This window comes from Pseudochaenichthys georgianus, chromosome 21, assembly GCF_902827115.2.
Source record: "Pseudochaenichthys georgianus chromosome 21, fPseGeo1.2, whole genome shotgun sequence".
NCBI lineage: Eukaryota > Metazoa > Chordata > Actinopteri > Perciformes > Channichthyidae > Pseudochaenichthys > Pseudochaenichthys georgianus.
Window position 1 is genome coordinate 35,541,494 of NC_047523.1, and position 20,469 is coordinate 35,561,962.

The 20,469-nt window shown below is 42.0% G+C and overlaps 1 protein-coding gene across 2 annotated transcripts; it reads left to right on the top strand.

Moving 5' to 3' along the window:
- Window positions 1-230: 230 nt before the first annotated feature.
- On the top strand, window positions 231-18,507 carry LOC117466711 (kelch-like protein 9). Of its 2 annotated transcripts, none has more exons than XM_034110117.2 (11): window positions 231-431; window positions 3,319-3,372; window positions 4,800-4,921; window positions 5,702-5,883; window positions 6,255-6,387; window positions 9,463-9,659; window positions 10,018-10,093; window positions 10,776-11,333; window positions 11,935-12,114; window positions 13,786-13,899; window positions 17,006-18,507. In XM_034110117.2, the coding sequence occupies exons 2-11, from the start codon at window positions 3,368-3,370 to the stop codon at window positions 17,500-17,502; spliced, it is 2,064 nt and encodes a 687-aa protein (XP_033966008.1). In that variant the 5' UTR covers window positions 231-431; window positions 3,319-3,367; the 3' UTR covers window positions 17,503-18,507. The 2 variants fall into 2 exon arrangements, with proteins under 2 accessions (XP_033966008.1, XP_033966011.1); XM_034110120.2 differs by having other exon boundaries at window positions 233-431; window positions 5,705-5,883.
- Window positions 18,508-20,469: the final 1,962 nt, after the last annotated feature.

The window sequence follows — 20,469 nt, forward strand, 5'->3', positions numbered from 1 at the left end:
AGGTCAAGGCCCAGCGAAAGATAGAAGAAAAGACCGTTTGGTTTTGTCTTTGCATTCTGTTGAGCAACATGTTTTCACCTTTCATCCAGTAAAAGACATGCGCGTGTGCCTTTATGCCAAATTCAAAAGCTTTGAAACAGCTGGTGATACTTTTTGCTGCTGATTTCACGAACAGTATCACAAGTGTGTCACACTGGTGTGGGGAGATGCAAGAAGGCGCACTCTGAGAAAGAGAAGTAGCACAGGAAGTGACTGAGGTCTCGGTTTAGGCAAAAAAAAGTTGATGCTCACGCAAACGCTTCAACTCTCCGAGCAGCTGGTGCAGAGCAGCAGACATCTCTCTGCTGAGTTCCTCTCACACATCGGGCTGTTAAGACGTACAGGCTGGAGGGAGGCCTGGGGTCCGGGCTGCTGAGGAAGCTTTCTTCCAGGTAAGTCGTCAACAGGTGATTCTGTGTGTTTTAGATCTGGATCCATGTGACGCACCTGCAGCAGGGAATATGACAATAAGTATACCTCAAATTCATATGTGTCTATTTAAACTGCAGTGAGGTACATTCAGGCTGCAGTGATGTACATCATTGTACTAATTTGTATCAGGTTTTGTAGAGATTTATAATTAAACTGTCACGGGATCAGCTTTATCGGCCAAGTACGTGCACAAACATGAAAGGTTTGACACCAGTTTCAAATGTCTCTGAACAATTTACAGGACGATGGAAATACACACAGCGAAAAAACAAGACCACAAAAATGAGGTTAAAATGACAACTATGTACATACAAAGTATTTTAGTACAAACATACAATGTCTACATAATGTGTGTATAATAGTGCAAAGGCATCAATATTAAATGCGTACAGTAGGCTAGGCTATTACTTTGAATACATAAACATACATGTATGTACTATATGTCTATATTCAGTGTGCAGGATTTATAGAGGGTATTGTATTTAAAACTGCAAATAAGTAATGTTTAGGTTAGTGAATATTGACACTATAACTGATCATCACTAACGTCATAATGATACGATGAAAGAAACTTGAGTGCGGTCACACAAATACCTAAATGAAATCACTTCTTGAATAAAAAAGAGACATATTGTTTATTGTAGAGGTGATTTAAGGTAGGCCTAGTTGCATGATCCCATTAGCTGATGCACTTCTCAGGGTCCACAAGATTCATTTCATTTCAAACCTTTATTTATACAGATGAATCCCATTGAGATCATTGATCTCTTTTCCAAGGGAGACCTGCTCAAGTAGTTCCACATGAAACATAAAAACATCAACAGAACAACAAAAGGACATCATCCAGCATCATTTACATAATTATCCACATAAACAGGTACCAATAGCTTCCGATTGAGTAGCATCCAATCGAGCTTTAAAAACATTTAGTGGCACCAGATTGTTCAGTTTCATTTAATTTGCAGACTATTCCAAGACAGAGGAGCTGCGCAAGATGCAACACATAACACCAACAAAGAAGAAGACAGGTGCACTGAAACCTGGCAGCTCGCTGAAAACAAAATAACAGGAAATAGCAAGTAGATGTAAAACTGTAATACTATTAAAGTCCTTTTATGATGTAATGATGCTACATTACGTGTTGTCAAAAACAGCACTTTTTCCACTTGAGTAATTACGTGTGGTCGGCAGAAACTGTCACCTTTTTTTAAATTGCGTTCAAACAAACAAGTCTCTCAGACCTTAATCACGTGACACATATTATCACAGAAACGCGGCAGCTGTACAAAGATGAACGGGGGGTCTAATCGAACAATTAAAAACTGCAATAAGAACAATACATTGCAAGAGTAAGGTCACTAAATGATTCATCACATACTTGAAAAAATGTGGTCGGCAGATGAAAATAATTAGGGAACATAAAAAAGATTATTGGTCATTATTTTTGTCCAATTATGCACATGTATTTGTTTAACCCTTGTGTTGTGTTCGAAAGCTGTTACGGTGCATGGTGTTCGCGAGCACATTTTGACCCATGATTTATCTGAGTCCAAAACACACACAAAATCCAATATTGTTTGAACTACATCATAACTAACTTATTACGCATTCATAACCGTACAATCCTGTTGTTATTTAATGTTATGGCCCAAAACTCATGACACCACATATTGTGCATGTGTGAGTTCAGGTTCAAGTGTTAGTGCACATATTCTTTGAGAAAGGTGGAGTTCCCGTGGGGGAGGGGCAGAGGGAGGGGAGACCAGGTGCATGTAGTGAAACATGATTGTTACAGTGGACGAAGGGGGAGGGGGAGGGGTGTCTAAAGTCAAAGATGAATCTTGATTGGTCCAAATTTGACCCCGAGTCACCCCCAACAATTCTGCTGGGTCTCCCCAGACCCGAACACCAAATGATACACTTTCTTTTTTGAGAGACCTTCAGACTTGGCTAAAATTGTTAAAATCTGTTTTGTAGTGTTTATATATCTGCTGTGGAGGATATCATGAAGCCTTGTTCCGATACAAAAAAACTAGAGCGGAGTTATTATATAATTTGAACTTGAAACGCCTAAAAACCCACCTCTTTTCCCTCGCTTACCAGTCAGTCTGAGCTGAGCTATGTCATACCTATTTGTATGCTTTCACTGTCTGTCCATAGCCTTTATGTGCCTTGTATTTATTCTTACGTGTGCTTTTTTTTATCTATTCGTGTAATATTATATTTTATTATAATGTTATGTTCATTGTGAAGCACTTTGGCAAACCCTCTGTTTTTAAACTGTGCTATATAAATAAAGTGGATTGGATTGGATTGGAACGGGTCACGGGAGACCCGAACACAACATAAGGGTATAGGAATGATTCTGCAGCTGAATGTCTGTGAAATGTCTGATTGTATCTAATGATTAACTTCACACGAGGATGTGGTAAATGAACGCTGACATTATAAATAAAACCTCACAAAAAGCACTTTCATCCACAACCTTTGGGGGGAAAACATATGATATGACGTGTATGCTGTCTGTAAGGGAAAGGTCTAAAAGTATTTAGAAAATGTCTGGAGTCTGTCTTTCAACGAGCGAGGCCACAGCAAACACAGAATTGATCACAGTGTAGAAAAGGGAACATCACAACAGGAAGAATGACCTGCAGAGTATATGCAGAGAGTCACATATTCTCAAAGATGAGTCCTTTCACAGAGGAGGAGATATTTCTGTTTACCATAGATGACCTTTTCTTGTAATGGTTTTCTTTTGGGCTGAAAAATCATCACATTTAGCATTATCTTTTATTTTGTATTTCATCAAATCTATTTCCGTCCACTTCAACTTGTATGTGTCTCCAGGAAGTCTCATCAGCGTAACCAGCGTCCTCAACCACAAGAGGCTAATGAAATGGGGTGAGCTGTTTTTATATTTCAATATTTCTCCTCTTGTTAAAATATTTGCCATAATTCAACCCTTGTATTTTATTTTCAGAATTATTTGAGGGTTTATAGATTTGTTCAATTAGAGGAGTTCCCAGTCATGAGGTTTGAAACACAAACACTCAAATTAAAGAGTTGGAGTTTATTTGTTTCTAAATCATTTTGGAGCATTTCTCTTAAGCCCTTACTTCTGCACAATGTGTTTAATGTTTTTAGCGACAGGAACACATGATGTGTTTTTAAAGGATTATATTTGTACTTAGGTAAGTACTTAGGTTTTACATAAATATTTAAGCATTTGGACACTTGTAATTCCAAGAAATGTTGTTAGAATAAAGCAATTCAAACTGCTTTGTATTCACATTGTGTTAAATAAAAATGAAATATTTAATTGTTAATTGTTTAATGGTTTTCCAGGAGGTCTTTGTGAATTACAAGACATGTCATTATCTGCTCCAATTTGGCGAATAAGGCACCTCATAATTTAATTAAATTCCTTATCCATTTGAAAAAGTAAAAAATAAGACACAATGCTCAAACATCTTCTCTGAGTATTAACTAATTAAAAAATATATACTTTCCTGAATTTGGTTAACACCTTTTAATATGTGTTTGTTTTCTTTCTCAGAGTATTGTTTTTGTTTGACCTTACTATATGTGAGTAGCTTGTCAGGAAGTAGTTTAAAGAGGAGAAGTGGGCGACTTTACTGGTTCCTCCTTTTCAAAACACTGAACACAAAACCAATGAGGGACTTTTGTAAGCTGCCGGTCTGTAGCACGAATCTCCATTTATCAAATGATTCAAATCGTTTAAGGCCATGTAAGTATTTAAGGTCTGCCAAAATAACTGAAGGAAGTGGTATTTGTACACAACATAAGAGGAAGTGCAAAACTAAATTAAGTGTCAAACTGCCCTTACAGTTAATGACACTTTTCAAATAAATCATGTTGACAGCATTCAGATTCAGAATCAGGGACAATGCAGAAAAAGCTAAATCAAACTAGTAGGCTAACGTAATAAATACAGAAGCAAAGATTCAAGTCATAGCTGTAGTAATGGCAATCTTATTATACATCTTAAGTCCTCCAACAATACAACATAAATATATATATGAGACATAAAACAATAAACAATGGTGCAAGAAGAGACAGAGTAGAAATTAAATAGTGCAACACAATGCTGCAAGAAATGCAGGATACAAACACTCAATAATCAAATACAAATCCATAAAGCTTATATGATTATAGGAACGACAGCATAGTTATTGATGTCACTAAATCAGATTGCCCTGTGATAAGAGTCTATTGTTGAGGAATTGAAAATTACACAGTAAAATTCAAGCTCCTCCTCCTCCTCCTCCTCCTCCTCCTCCTCCTCCTCCTCCTCCCTCCTCCTCCAGGGGAATTGGAGATGACAGCGGTTCGTCGAGGCTGAGCCGTACATTCTCTCGTCTGAGCAGACATCAGTCCCGGGATCCACCGAGACCTCCAGCTCAGCCGGGGAGACTTCCTGCTCAGCAAGGTGTGTGTGTGTGTGTGTGTGTGTGTGTGTGTGTGTGTGTGTGTGTGTGTGTGTGTGTGTGTGTGTGTGTGTGTGTGTGTGTGTGTGTGTGTGTGTGTGTGTGTGTGTGTGTGTGTGTGTGTGTGTGTGTGTGTGTGTGTGTGTGTGTGTGTGTGTGTGTGTGTGTGTGTGTGTGTGTGTGTGTGTGTGTGTGTGTGTGTGTGTGTGTGTGTGTGTGTGTGTGTGTGTGTGTGTGTGTGTGTGTGTGTGTGTGTGTGTGTGTGTGTGTGTGTGTGTGTGTGTGTGTGTGTGTGTGCATCCTTTACTGCTAATTATTACTGTAAATACTGAGCCCATATGATGACAGGGAGGAAATACACTTTACATTCAAAGTGATCATCCAATGAAAACAGACCAAACAAATCTAACAGCTTAGTTTATAGTTACTTTTCAGATTATGATTTTAAATCCTATGATTAGATTATAAAATAAATATGTATGACAAGGCATATACCTACTTAAGTATCTAATGTAACCTAAATGCGGCATTATTATAGATAAACATGAATAGGAAATAATCCTTACAGCTCAACTAACTACATCTAAATATTATGTTATAACATTTAAGGGGTCTCTCGGCATGATAAGAACTTTTACTTTTGAAACTTGACATGCATCTTGTTGCTAATACTTCATCTCCATTAGTTCTCACCATCACCATCTCAGCAGGTCCATGCGCCTCGAGTTGAAGTATCATGACTTTTCTCACCTTCGCGGTATCTGTTCTCCATTTGTGTCCAGTAGATGACAGGCCTCCTCCTCCACCAGACCCCGAACCAGCTCCTGCTCCTGCTCCAGCTCCTCTACCTACACCTGTTGCAGCAGCACCTAAACGTCCAGATAAAGCCACAAAGCCCAAACTTCCCCCCAGACCGCTGTCCAAGGTGTTCAGCAGCGATGAGCACGGATCTGCTGTGTTGCAGGTTTGTCACTTAAACACAAACATTCCTTTTGGGACACACTTACTGGAGAAAGCTATGTGGGAGTTGCACACTGGCACCTAAAAGAACATTGAATGTACTTCCTGAAGCTCTTTAGAACAGAATCCTTATTGTCACTATACGGGTACAATGAGATGAGTAGAGGTACTCAAGGTTTTTGTACAAAAACAAACAAGAGACGTACAACATTCAGGAGAAGACAACATACAAACAACAAGCATTCATACTACTTTTGCATATATTTATGTTTTTGGTACCACATTTAACTGAACAATAGTCAAATGTTTCTCTAAATAAATGTCATTCGATGTAAAACTGCAGCTAATTATGTCAAATATTGTGATTTCCTGCAGGGCTTTGATGCTTTTCGGGCTGATGAGACACTCTGTGATGTCGTCTTGGTCCCTGGAGACAGCTCAGACACTTTCCCCGTGCACAGAGTCATCATGGCTTCATCCAGTGACTATTTCAAGGCGATGTTTACAGGTGAGATGTCCAGGTTTATCAGGCTGAAAGCAGACAACGTAGGAAACTCGGGCTTTCGAGTCAAAGACATGGTGAAGTACAATACATTTCCATTTTAGAGTAACACTACATGGAATATTTGGGTGAAGAAACCATTAGAAATACATGAATTCACGACAAACCTCAGTCCAAATAAGGCTAATAGTCAAGCAACATGCTAGCAAGCTCTGTGGGGCTGTTGCCTATTTCATTTTTAAAAGAAATATTATTTTAGGATCATTTTGTGACTTTATAATAGATATAGTGGAGAGAGACAGGAAAGTGGGGGTAATAGAGTTGGGGAATGACATGCACTTTTATCACGTGGTTACCGGATATCCTGAAAGGTGTACTTTGTGCTAAATGCTAACGATAGCAAACAAAACATGCTCCTGATTACAATGCTAACACTCGGATATTTGGCAGGTGTATATATATAGTTTAATGACATGCCAACATTTGCTAATTATCAACAAACACAAAAGCCATACTAAAAAGGGGTTAATCCTATGTTATGTAGCCATCTCAGTTATGTTATGTAGCATCACTAAGCCACCAGGGTGGTGGAGGGGGGTCAGGAGGACGGGACTGAGCTGACCACCCAGGGGCACAGCAGAGGACCAGGAAGGGATCTCGGGCGGACGGCCCGGGGGCAAGGCAGAAGCCGAGAAGGGGGACTCGTCTCGAGCGGACGGCCCGGGGGCAAGACAGAGTCCAAGGTGGGGGTTATGGAGGGGCGAAGGCCAACACGGGCGAACTCAGGGGGCCGAGCATGAGGGCGAGGACCGCGGCCGGAAAAGTCAGGGGGCCGAGCATGAGGGCGAAGGCCGTGGCCCTCAGGGGGCCGGGCTCGAGGGCGAAGAATGCGGCTCACAGGGGGCCGGGCTCGAGGGCGAAGACCAGACAGCTCCAGAGGCCGAGCAGAGCCCGGTGTCGGCCGAACAGGAACCGGAGTCGGTGGGATAGGCCTCGGCAGGATCCCCCACGGAAGAGGACCAGGAGTTGGCAGCACCCCCGGCGAGACAGAGGATGGCGGGGCCTCCAACGGAACTGGACAAGGGATTGGCAGTACCCCCGGCAGGACAGGTGATGGCGGGGTTTCCAACTGGACTGGACATAGAGCTGGCAGGATCCCCAGCGGAACCTCCAAAGACACGGGACATAGAGTTGGCAGGACCCCCGATAGAAGAGTAGTCGGCGGGACCTCCAACGGAACAGGACAAGGGATTGGCAGGACCCCCGGCAGAAGAGTAGTCGGCAGGGCCTCCAACGGGACAGGACACAGGGTTGGCAGGACCCCCGGCAGGAGAGTAATCGGCGGGACCCCCAACGGGACAGGACTTAGGGTTGGCAGGACCCCCGGCAGGAGAGTAGTCGGCGGGAACCTCAGGGGGGGCGTTCAAAGAAACCCCACACCCGTTCGCCAAAGCAATGAATACGTAGGCTCCGTGAAAAAAACCTCACAAACGCCTTAAATCGTACCCTGTACACCACTTCTCCGTTCTCTACCACTCGTCAGCCGTTGGATCTGAAGGACCACGTCATTACACAAGACGAACCGACAAAGACAGACAGAAAAACCAGAACTTAAATACACACAAGACTAATCATACAAACAAGACACAGGTGAGGAGGGAGGAGAAAACACAGGGACACCAGGGGGGTGTACTACGAAGCAGGATTTTCGCTTAGCCGGCTAAATTCAGGGCAAACTCCGGCTTTCCGGTCATCCGAAGCTGGTTCTCTTTTTAGCAGGCTAGATCTCCATGGTAATATATGCTAAGCAGCTAACCTGGTCGGGACCAGGTTAGGTTGCAGGCTAAGAGCTCAACTCAGTGAAAGCACCGCCTGCTGACCAATCAGAGCTCAGTGTGCGGAGTTTAAAGCGATCAAGTCATATTACAGGAGAAAGGAAATACAGAAAAGCTGCCGTCGCAGGAAAGACGGCCGGCAAAAATCACCGACTGTGTGAACGTGAACATGAATAGAATATCACCTCCATCTTCAGAGCAATCTGACTATTATAACATTAGCGTTAAGAAAGCACTTAAATATCGGCCACAACATAAGTAACCGGATCAGAGTACATTAAGTACAGTCCGCGGCATATCACTTCATAATGTATCATATATCTCCTTATCTGAGTCAGCTGAGCCGTATCTGGCCGTGCAACACTCACAGTGTCACATACTGTATGCAGAAGTATTATTTTAAGCAACACATAAGTTGACGAAACACTCGAGACAAATGTAATTGAAGTCAGATCGTGTTTTAGACGGGGCAGTGATATCATAAACCTGTTAATGTACGCATTCAAACACTTTTTCTTTTACCAGCTGTATTCACCTTGCAGGTGCAGCTATGTGGCTTTGATCCTGGATAAAGTGTTTAAGTCATGGATGTTTAAAGTTTAACTTCTTCATTTTTGACTAGTATTAAAGTTCACTTTTCATTCAGGAAGTATGACGCTGCGCTGTCAGTACGCTTCTCCATGTTTATGATTGGTCAAATGCTCCAAATACCACCCCTTTCATGTGAACGCGCACCTAACTAGATAGGACACGGCTGGCTTGAGCGATCCACTTGATAACCAGCGTCGTAGGACAGTTTAGCGAGAGCGCGTATGTTTTGGATTAGGCCAACCGGCTAACTCAAACATATCCAGGTTAGGTTGAACCAGGTTCGTAGTATAGGCCCCAGGTGAACACAATCGGGTAATAAGACACACCAGGGAAACTACCGACAGGGAACCACAGACACATCTCAACAAGACAAAACACAACACTGACATATCGTGACAGTTAGTTTGACAATAAAGAACCTTGAAAAGAGGAAGAACTTGACTCCCTTCTGCATTTCAGTTGCAGCTTTGCAGAGGATATGAAGACATTTGTTTACAACCTTTTTAACAGCTATACTTCCGTATTTGTCTGACGTCATACAGGGGGGGGATAATGAGCAGCCAGGCTTTACAGTGTCTGTCTCTGTATCTTCATGACTGTGCACAAATCTTTTAAAATACTGCATTCACCTTGTTGTACTTGTCCTGTCCTTCAGGAGGCATGAGGGAGCAGGAGATGAGAGAGATCAAGCTGCATGGAGTCACTAAACTGGGCTTAAAGAACATTATAGACTTCATTTACACATCCAAAGTCAACCTCGACATGGTTAATCTCCAGGAGACGCTGGAGGCGGCAAACTTCTTGCAGGTCATGCCCGTCCTGAGCTTCTGTAATCAGCTACTGAGCAGCGAGGTGAGAGAAATGATGATGATGATGATGCCTAAATTCAGGTCATTAAAACTGCAAGATCGCTCCAAGTGCTCCACTGTCCCCGAATGCCCTCTCTCTCGGTGGCAATTAAACGGTGCGGAATAAAAGATAAATATGAGTGACCTGTGAATGTAATTGTTAATAGTTGCAGCTCCATGACTTTTCATTGTTTTATTCATTGCTTTTCTTTGTAATGAATCCGTGCAGAATGGCATATCTTCATGGGGGCCCACTTGGGATTGATTATAAATAGTTGCAGCTGCAAAGTATTGATGACATTACGTTATGCAGTGAAAAGTTGAGTTACTTTATTTCCCTCTTGTGTTGTCATTCGATGCAGATCACTATTGATAACTGTGGGGAGGTGGAGCGCATCGCCACAGACCTGCTTCTGAAGGACCTCCAGCTGAATATAGGTGAGTTTTCATAAAACTAATTGAATCTTAATGTATAATCTTTCTTAAATCTGTCATAATACATAGATCAGGTGGAATGTATGATCAGCATTCAGCTACAGAAAGTCAGCAATCCCTAAAACCACTCCATTGTTTGTATCTACTTCTATCTTTAGAAAGGCATAATCATGTTCATATTTTGATCATGTGTATTTGACTTTAATTTGTTTTCCTTGTGGCGGCTCAATCCCCAGTTACGCTTGAGTCGCCGAGAGGCTAAACTTGGCTATAAACTGTGACGCGTTTTCGAAGAGAAAGTCCATAGTGAAGCAAGATAGTTTTTGGGATATTTAATAAACAAAATCATCACATAGTAACTATGGACAAAACGGTCAACAGAAAAAATGACGGCACAAGCTCACCCTCTGTCTTCCGCACTCGACATGAAACAGTTGACTTAAATAGACAAACCACACCCATGTGACAATTACCGGAAGTGCTCAACAAACAAATAAAAGTGACTTAATAATACAATGAACTTGGGCTAAGTAGCATTATGGCACCTACTCCTACCCTGTGTTTCACTCTTTTTGATGCTGAACTTCCCAACAGGGATGTATAAAGGGTTTATCTTATCTTTAAGATTAGACATCATTCTGGTTTGATAGCATAATAAATAACTTTTCTTTGTTGTATCATGCAGGTGAATTTGTGCGACAGAACCTCTCAGCGTTGGTAGAGTGCGGCCGCTACCTCCAGCTGTCTGAAGCCAGCATGGCCAACGCTCTGGCCAAAAACTCCCTGCAGGGTTTCTCTGAGTTGGAGCTTTACCACATCGCCAAAGGATGGTTGGAGTATGACTACCCCACCCGCCGCTCCTCTGTCTACGGCTTGATGCGCCACATTCGCTTCCCACTGATGAGCCCCAGCGAGCTGATTCAGATCTCCCAGGACGATGAAGAAGGAGAAGAGTCCATGATGCGCTCGGACACGGCCTGTGTGAACCTGCTTCTGGAGGCCAGCAACTACCAGATGATGCCTTTCATGCAGCCAGCCCTGCAGACCGAGCGGACTCAGATACGTTCAGACGACACACACATCCTGGCACTCGGAGGTGTGATGCGACAGCAGCTGGTGGTGAGCCGGGAGCTGAGGCTGTATGACGAGAAGAGCGGCATTTGGAGGGCCCTGAAGCCCATGGAGGTCCCACGGTACCAGCATGGCGTGGCTCTGCTCGGAGGTTTCCTCTTTATTGTTGGAGGTCAGAGCAACTGCACTGCAAACTCTTCAGGAAGTTCAAACTGCGTGTGTTGATTTAACATTGGTTTTTAACTATATGGGCAAACACACGTACACCAAACAGCTAAAATGTCAAACATGGTCCATGCTAACTACAGGATAGTGATGTGCAAAAATAAAGGAACAAATTAATTCGTACAAAATATCAATATTATATAAATAAAAATAAGGGAAACAATGTAGACCAGTAATCATTTAAAATAAGCACATTTGCTCATTGATGACTGTGCATCGAAGTTCTCAATCCATCACCAGTGACCAAATGTGCATATACGTTGACATATTGTGTCACAGAGAAACTTGCGCCTTATTATGCAAATACCCTAACCGATACTGTGAAAAAACGATAAAAAGTCTGCCCATAGAATCTGCCGCATAACCTAGACCCAGTTGGTCTGGTGAACAGGAACTGCAGACTTGCACAATTTTGTTTTACAAGCTAAACCACTTCCTCATGCATGATCACCATTCCAAGTATAACCAAAATAATCTAGAAGCATAAATAAAATATTATTTTTAGAGGTTATAATTAATCCTTTTTTTTATTCTTATTGACTTCTCAGGCCAGAGCACTTATGACACCAAAGGTAAGACGGCCATAGACACCGCTTACCGCTACGACCCGCGCTTCGACAAATGGCTTCAGATCGCTTCACTCAACGAGAAGAGGACCTTCTTCCACCTGAGCGCTCTGAAGGGGAAACTGTTTGCAGTGGGAGGAAGGAATACATCAGGGGAGATCGGTGAGCTGCAAATAATTCACTGCTGTCAATACTGCTTTTACTACTGGTAGCTGACTATTTTTAAAGGGGACCTATCATTCCAAATGCACTCTTTTATAAATAAATATGTGTCCCCGGTGTGTCAGGGAACTCACAAAGTGTCCGTACCCAAATCTCTAAAAACGGGGCTACAACGGAGCTGATACAGATTTGAGTCCGATATGACATAATATCGGAAATGTGGACCCGACTGTTTTGGACGTAATATGGTCTGTGTTTACATTAGCATCGCTAACACTCAGAGCTAAGCTGTACTGGAGAGAGCATGCGTAAAAAAGCAGGAAATAAAAAAAAGTTACTCACCTTGTGGTAAACCCGCAAGAGAAAAAGCATTTGAGCTCCCACTGTTTCAGAAATAATCCTTGATGTGGTTTAGAACATGATATAGCATTTAATGACGGGAGCATTACGCTGAATCTGTCGGGTAATTCTGAGCAGGCATTAGCTCCACCTCCTCTTTTTTTTTTTTAAGCTAAGGACCCATAATCAGCATTTCTCTCACAGGGCTGAAACAGAGGGATATGAGGGATGTCTGAAATGCATGATCTGTTTGGTATTTTGAGCAAAACACATCATAGACATGTTTTTTTATATATAGTTATATATCTGAGACCCATAATATATGCCTAAAAATAGCATGATAGGTGACCTTTAAGTCCAATATTATCCCTCTCTTACCACCGATACCGTAAATATCTCTTTTGCTGCCAAATGCTCCACTTTGTTCAGCAGGTAACCGCTAACTGGGTTTCTCTACTGTTTGGTGATTGGTAGGTTGTGCAAAGTTGGGTTTTTAGAGCTTTTTCTCTAGAAATAGTGCATGGTGTGTCTGAAAACAGTGCTTTCAGTGAAAATGAACTGAAACATGTTACTTGTTAGACACTTTTATCCAAAGCGACTTACATACTCAATACTGTGGGCAATCCCCACAGGAGCAATTTGGGGTGAAGTGTCTTGCCCAGGGACACAACGACATGCTGACTGCAGTGGGGTTTGAACCTGTGACCCCCTGATCCGAACACCAACGCACAACTCGCCTCCCAAAAATGGACAGGACTTATAGCGCTTTATCCAGTCGTTAAGACCCCTCAAAGCGCTTTACATACTACATGTCATTCACCCATTCATACAGAGCAGTGTTCCTTACTCTAGGACCTAACATTCACACACCGTTAGCCATCGGGAGAAACTCAGGGTTAAGTATCTCGCCCAAGGATACATCGACATGTTGACTGCACGGGCTGGGATCGAACCCACAACCTTCTGGTTGAAAGACGACCGCACTCCCTCGCAGCCACAGTCGCCCTGAAACTCACTGTAAAGCTATGTAAAGCTGAGGGGAATGCAGACGCAGGTGATGAAGGACTGTCATTGTTTAGTTGTTTTAAAATATTGATTATAGCCTTTTTAAATTAGCATATTAACACATTTTCTTTTGGAAATCAGTACTGAAAGAAAACGTATTGCTCTTCTGATACTGCTCCTGACTACAGCTGTTGCTCCTGTTAACTACTGGAGATGTTTTTCTGAATAAAAACAAAACTCAGGAATCAGGATTATTTTATTGCAGGTATCTAAAAATAGACTTAACTACATGTTCTCCTTTTCCAAACTGCATCTCTCTTTAATCAGACACGGTGGAGTGCTACAACCTGAGGAAAAATGAGTGGACATTTGTGACCAACATGGTGGAGCCTCACTATGGCCACGCTGGAACGGTTCACGGGAACCTCATGTACATCTCAGGTAAAGTTACAATGTTTAACATACGGAAGTGAAACCACGTTTTATACGGAAGTGAAACCACAGCTTTAATACTTGTGAAAAATGTGTAAAAAAAGGCATAATGTTTCATAAGCCAATGTGTGAATTCCTTAAAGTCAGTGTCTTCCTAAACTTCTCTTATGACCATTTCAGGAATGACTCACATAGACATGTTCTGTTCTGTTACCTCTATGATTATATTCTAGTTAAGTTTAGCAAAGACATCACTGTTAGGTAAAGGTGACGCTCATAGTAGGAGTTACAGAAAACCTGCTTGTGGTCAAAAGAAACCACCGACTGTTCACCGGGGGACGCAACTTAGAGCGTCTCCTGTGTCGACCACACGCTTCAAATACCCAGCATCTCACTTCACTTCCTTATTAAAGCTTTCTCACAGCTGCCTAACAAAATCATGCAACTTCTTCATATGTAAGATTGACGGATAGCATCTCTTTTGAAAGAGACTTCACGCTCCCCAAAGTGATACAATTGTTTAATAAATAACAACATCAAATTTCACACAAACAGAAGAGAACCATGTGGATGCTCAAAAGCCTTAAAGAGCGCGTAATGCTGCAGGCCTGATGGGAATTTAATCTAAAATAGAAACTATAACTCCAGACTTGTTTGACTTACTAATACCAAGCAACTGGAATCTTCCTTTTAACTCTCTGGCTATGTGCAAGACAAACCAAACGGGGACCCACTAACAGCTTTAAAGGCAGCCCTGGCATCAGGTTGGGAGACCATAGTACTGGAAACATCGTTTTATATTTTGATAAGATGTTTTTTTTGACGAGGCTTGCATGACTAGCCTATTTGAAACCACTTCCTGTTTAGCCGCAGACCTCATGAGCTACTCTGAGCCTGTCCGCTGAGTTTCTAAGCAACTTTGGCCAGGAAACCAGTTTCTCACATTGAGAGCAGAGAAATAAGTTTCACACGAAGGTCTGTCTCAATACCTCGCAACAAATGTAAAACCCACAGCTCTCAGAAGATATAAAGGGTCGGTCATGTTTACCAGAATACACAACATACTGTGTGTGTGTCACATTCTTAAACTCATGCTCAGTATAAACCAAACAAAAGACACAATACTAAAGGGGTTAAAGTTCGTTTTACATGGTTTTCTGCTTGGGTATCTATTAGGAAGGGGGGGGGGGTTCTTGACTGTTATTTCTAGAATTATTATTATTATTATTTACAACTATGTTGATAAAACACTCTTCTGTGTCAAACCCATTGCAACAGTATTCAATGACTTCATTTATACATATCTAATATTATTTAGATTTTTGAAGCTTTGCATATCTAATTTTGAATTAAAGTATGTCAGCTTTATTTATACATACATTGGAATTGTTGTTAAAGAAGAAGTATGATGAATAATTGTATTGTTCACTGCAACATCCTGTTCCTCTGTGCAATAACGGCAGTAACCACCCAGGGCTCAACGCTAACTTTTAAAAGTGGTTGCCAGGCAGGCAACCAGGCATCAGCTTTTGGTTGCCAAAACTGAAAATACGGTTGCCATTTTTAGTCACCTTATATTTTAAATAATTAAGATACTATACATACATCAACTTAATAATGAACATGTGACGCAAAAGAATGTTCAAATGCTTTACAATAAGTAATTAACACAATTATTTGAAACTTAAGTGGTCGGAAACTTGTCCACCCTCAATTGCTGGTATACTACATACCAGTAGTGCAGCTGTTGTCATGTTCTTCACAGATCCCTCACAAATGAATTGAGCAAGTCACTAGTTTCTTGGTCATCCGTTGTCTCCCTTTCAAATGTGGGTTACCTTGACCTTTGTGATGACCCCCACCATAGATCCATTGGCCCTTCAGCATTGAAGTGAAGGGAAGCTGCCCCACAGTCAAACAACTTAATTTGCTTTGCATTTTTTGTAAAACAAATACACGGCGCACGGCGCATGCGAGTAAACGTGCATCGTTTTCTGGCTCCGTAATCACACCAATGCACGTGCAACTTAAGTATCAGGTTCTGACTGGTCACAACAATAATTAAATATCACTCTTAATACAAGAAATAATTAACATTTATCTATTTTGGGGTTCACATTTAGCTGTTTGGTGTCCTTAATTCTTCATGTTAAAAACTGGTTGCCACTGATGGCAACCAAAGGCCAAGAAGTGGTTGACATTTTTTCTGAATGGTTGCCAAAGGCAACCTGGCAACCGTTACTGTCGAGCCCTGCCACCTTGACCTCTAGAAGGAATGAGCAAAACCATTACAGGACAATGTTGGAAGAAGCTCTTCACGAAAAATATATAAGTACAAAAAAATGTAATAAAAAAACTGACATCATTCACATTGTGTGAAAGGAAGTGTGTTGTTTTTTAAATCTACGGCCTCAGGAAAGTACCTGAACGCATGTTGACTGAAAACTGTTTTTCATGGGTGCAGACTATAGTCTCATAATTCATCATTTCCAGATTTAATAACTTCATAATTATTTGGTTCAATAAAAATATAAAGATTTTACATCAATCAAGTTTATAATTAGCTGAATCCTAAATTGTGTTACATTTCTCCCAAAAGTTTTCACTAACAGTCACACTAAGTGTAAACATTATCCCGTAACCATCCTTTCCTTCCTTGGGTCTTCAACATGGGGTCTGTGACCCCTAGAGGGTCCTCAGAGTTACTCCAGGAGGGACGGATAAAGATGATCTGACAATGCTTTGAAAGTTAAAACAATTAAAGCATTGATAGGACACATTAAATTCACAAGTATCCAAAAAATGAGATGTAGCAAAGATTTACAAAACACTGTCGATCGGCAGTCTAGCTAATGTAAGCTAAATATGCTTAATCACAGTGTGGCATGTAGCGATAATGGCTTAGTATTATGTATGCCCATTAAACAGTGTGTTATAAATTACACTAAAGCGTTACTGTAGGCCCTGTGTTTGGTAAATATCTGCTTTGTCTGTATTTCATCTGGGGCCCTTGGCCTAAAAACGTTGAAGACCCCTGTTACAATGAAACACCTGTAGGGTATTTATCGTTTTGAAACATACTGTAACATTAGTTTAATTCTCCTTTGTCCCGCAGGTGGCATCACCCGCGACACCTTCCAGAAGGAGCTCTGGTGCTACGACCCCGCCGCCGACACGTGGAGTCGCCGCTCCGACATGATGGAGCTGCGCGGCCTTCACTGCATGTGCACGGCGGGAGAAAGACTCTACGTGATGGGAGGGAATCACTTCAGAGGCAGCAGCGACTACGACGACGTGCTGGGCTGCGAGTTCTACAGCCCGGACACCGACCAGTGGAGCGTGGTGGCTCCGATGCCTCGGGGCCAGAGCGATGTGGGGGTGACGGTGTTTGGCGGGCAGATCTACGTGGTGGGCGGGTACTCCTGGAACAGCAGGTGCATGGTGGACATTGTGCAGCGGTACGACCCGGAGAAGGACGTCTGGGAGCGGGTCTTCAACGTGTTGGAGCCTCTTGGGGGGATCAGAGCCTGTACGATGACCGTTCATCTGCCCGAGGGGTCGGTGGACGAGGCTCAGATTCAGGAGTGCCCTCTGCCCACAGACAAGAGCTGATCATGCACCAAAGAAGTTTACGATTTAGATTCAAGATTCAAGGCTTTTATTGTCATTTGTACAATAGCTACAGTGTAGTTATGACAATGAAAATCTTAGGTCACAGGCTCCTCCAACAGTGCAACACAATACAACTGATAATAGTGCAAGTAAATACAATAAAATAGAATATAATAGAAATAGTGCAGAATAGTATACAAGTAATTGGAATATTGATATATATATATATAAGTTTCAAACAGATGTTATGGATGTCTTCAGCCTTGAGTGTGAAGAAGGCAAAACAGGAAGCAATATGGGTTGCAAACACAAGCAGGTGCAAGCGTGGCAAGCTATTACGACAGTCAAGTGTTTGAAAATGCCACGTCGCTCAATAACACTTTGCTATCTTTAGTGCCATTTCCTGCCCTTGCATTTTATTGTCAGCCAAAGTCCCCTGCTTGTGTTTTTAGCTATGCAGTTTCCACATGTTCAACACACCTTCCATCTTTAATGTAAGGTCAAACCTCCCCCTCAAATGACATTTACTATTGATGTCTCACAGGTCAAAGACATAGAAATCAATCTATAAACTCTATAACCTTGGAATTAACAGGAGTTTCCAAATGCAAGGATAGCATTAGTCACTCTATAATAATGTCATGAAACAACGATGTCCTTATCCCACTAACAAATACTTTCTTTGTTACTCAATGGACACGATCAAACGGGGGATCAGCATAACTCATAATGAAGTGTGTCAAAAGCACAATGTGGCTCATTTATGTGTTTCAGCTAGCTCAGAGTCATGAGATGTAAGCCAGAAGACAAAAAAACATGCTTTTATTACGGTTGAAATGTTCAATTGGAAATTCCTGATGTTCCTTAACCATGTAGTTCAAGCAGAAAGACACATTTTCTGAAGATAACTTAGTTTACGCACCGATTCAGACATGTAAAAATGGTTTTGTATATTTATGCAATGTTTTTTTGTTTTTTAAATGAAAATAAAGTTTTAATTTTTCATTTCATTTCAAACCTTTATTTATACAGATGAATCCCATTGAGATCATTGATCTCTTTTTCAAGGGAGTCCTGCTCAAGTAGTTCCACATGAAACATAAAAACATAAATAGAACAACAAAAGGACATCATACAGCATCATTTACATAATTATCCACATAAACAGGTACCAATAGCTTCCGATTGAGTAGCATCCAACCGAGCTTTAAAAACATTTAGTGGCACCAGATTGTTCAGTTTCCATTTAATTTGCAGACTATTCCAAGACAGAGGAGCTGCATCTAAAAGCTGTCTTCCCTCAGACAGTCCTAGCAGTTGGCACATTTAATAAAACCACAGCATTCGATCTCAGGCAGCAGCCACTTACAATTCTCCGTGAGATCAGGGAGCAGATATAAGATGGAAGTTTCCCTAGCATGGCTTTGTATATAAAAATGTACCAGTGACTGAGCCTCCGTACAGTTAGTGAAAGCAAACCAGCCCTTGCATACAGGGTACAGTGATGGGTTAATGCTTTACAGTTTGTCACAAATCTCAGTGCGCTGTGATACGCAGCATCTAACTTGACCAGGCAATTGGCAGGTGCATTCATATAGACCAGATCCCCATAGTCCAGCACAGATCAAAGGTCACAGAGCCTTTTCCTGGCCTCAAGTGAGAAACAGGACTTGTTCCTGTAGAAGAAACCTAGCCTAACCCTCAGCTTTTTAAGCAGGTTATTGACATGAAGTTTAAAAGTGAGACAATCATCAAGCCAGATACCAAGGTATTTGTAACAGGCAACAACTTCAAGTTTTATTCCTTGCGTAGTTAATGATACTCCTTATGTCACATTAATCACTGTCAGTGAAGGCTGAAGTTGTATCAGCCCCCAAGCATTGAAGCTTGCCGGTGGGCGTGTCTGAAACTCGACCAACAACCAATCACATGAATCTCCCGCCCCGGACACACAAGCACGCGGTTTGATTGGCCAGAGCTTGTGCTGGGATATGATTTGATTGGCTGACGCTTCCATCGAAGCTTAAAAAGTTGAACATTGCTCAACTTTTGAAGCGGGCAAAGCGAAACGACGGAACCGCAACGCAGTTCGGCAAAGCGTGACGTCACCCCATTCAAAGCGAATGGGCAGAAGCGTTGAAGCTTCAACGCATGCCTCCGCGTGGACGGGCCGTAACGCAGTGTCCACACGGCGGCGTGCGTTGAAGCTTGCCGGCGGGCGTGTCTGAAGCTCGACCAACAACCAACAACATGAATCTCCCGCCCCGGACACACAAGCACGCGGTTTGATTGGCTAGAGCTTGTACTGGCATATGATTTGATTGGCTGACGCTTCCGCCGAAGCTTCAAAAGTTGAACTTTGCTCAACTTTTGAAGCGAGCAACGCGGGCAAAGCGAAGCAACGCTTCCACAATGCAGTTCAGCAAAGCGTGACGTCACCCCATTCAAAGCGAATGGGCAGAAGCGTTGAAGCTTCAACGCACGCCGCCGTGTGGACGGGCCGTTGGACAACAAGAGAACCTGCAGCTCTGCACAAACATTTGAACAGAAACACACACTCTTTAGTGGATCTGATGACGATGAAAACTATCCTTGAGACTTCATCCTTCACCCTGTAGATAAGACAAACAGACAGCTGTGATATCAACTGCATCGCCAAGGACTACAAATACTGAAAATCAGGCAGCTACTATACATAGACTCTATAATAAGAAGAGACTCGACCTAATTTATCTATATTATGCATACTCTGGCTAATTAAAACCAATCACCCACATCGAAAATAACTTCAAATGAACTTACGTAGCTAACATCAAGAGACTAAAGAGTTTATTTTGGATTCCTGATTAAAAACTGAAGTGTAGTCAGTGAGTGGAGAAGTATCTTTTCCATACAGAAAAGTAGTAACACCACAGTGTGAGTCTTGCATTTAATATATAACAAGTTATAATAAGTTAAAGTAAAAAA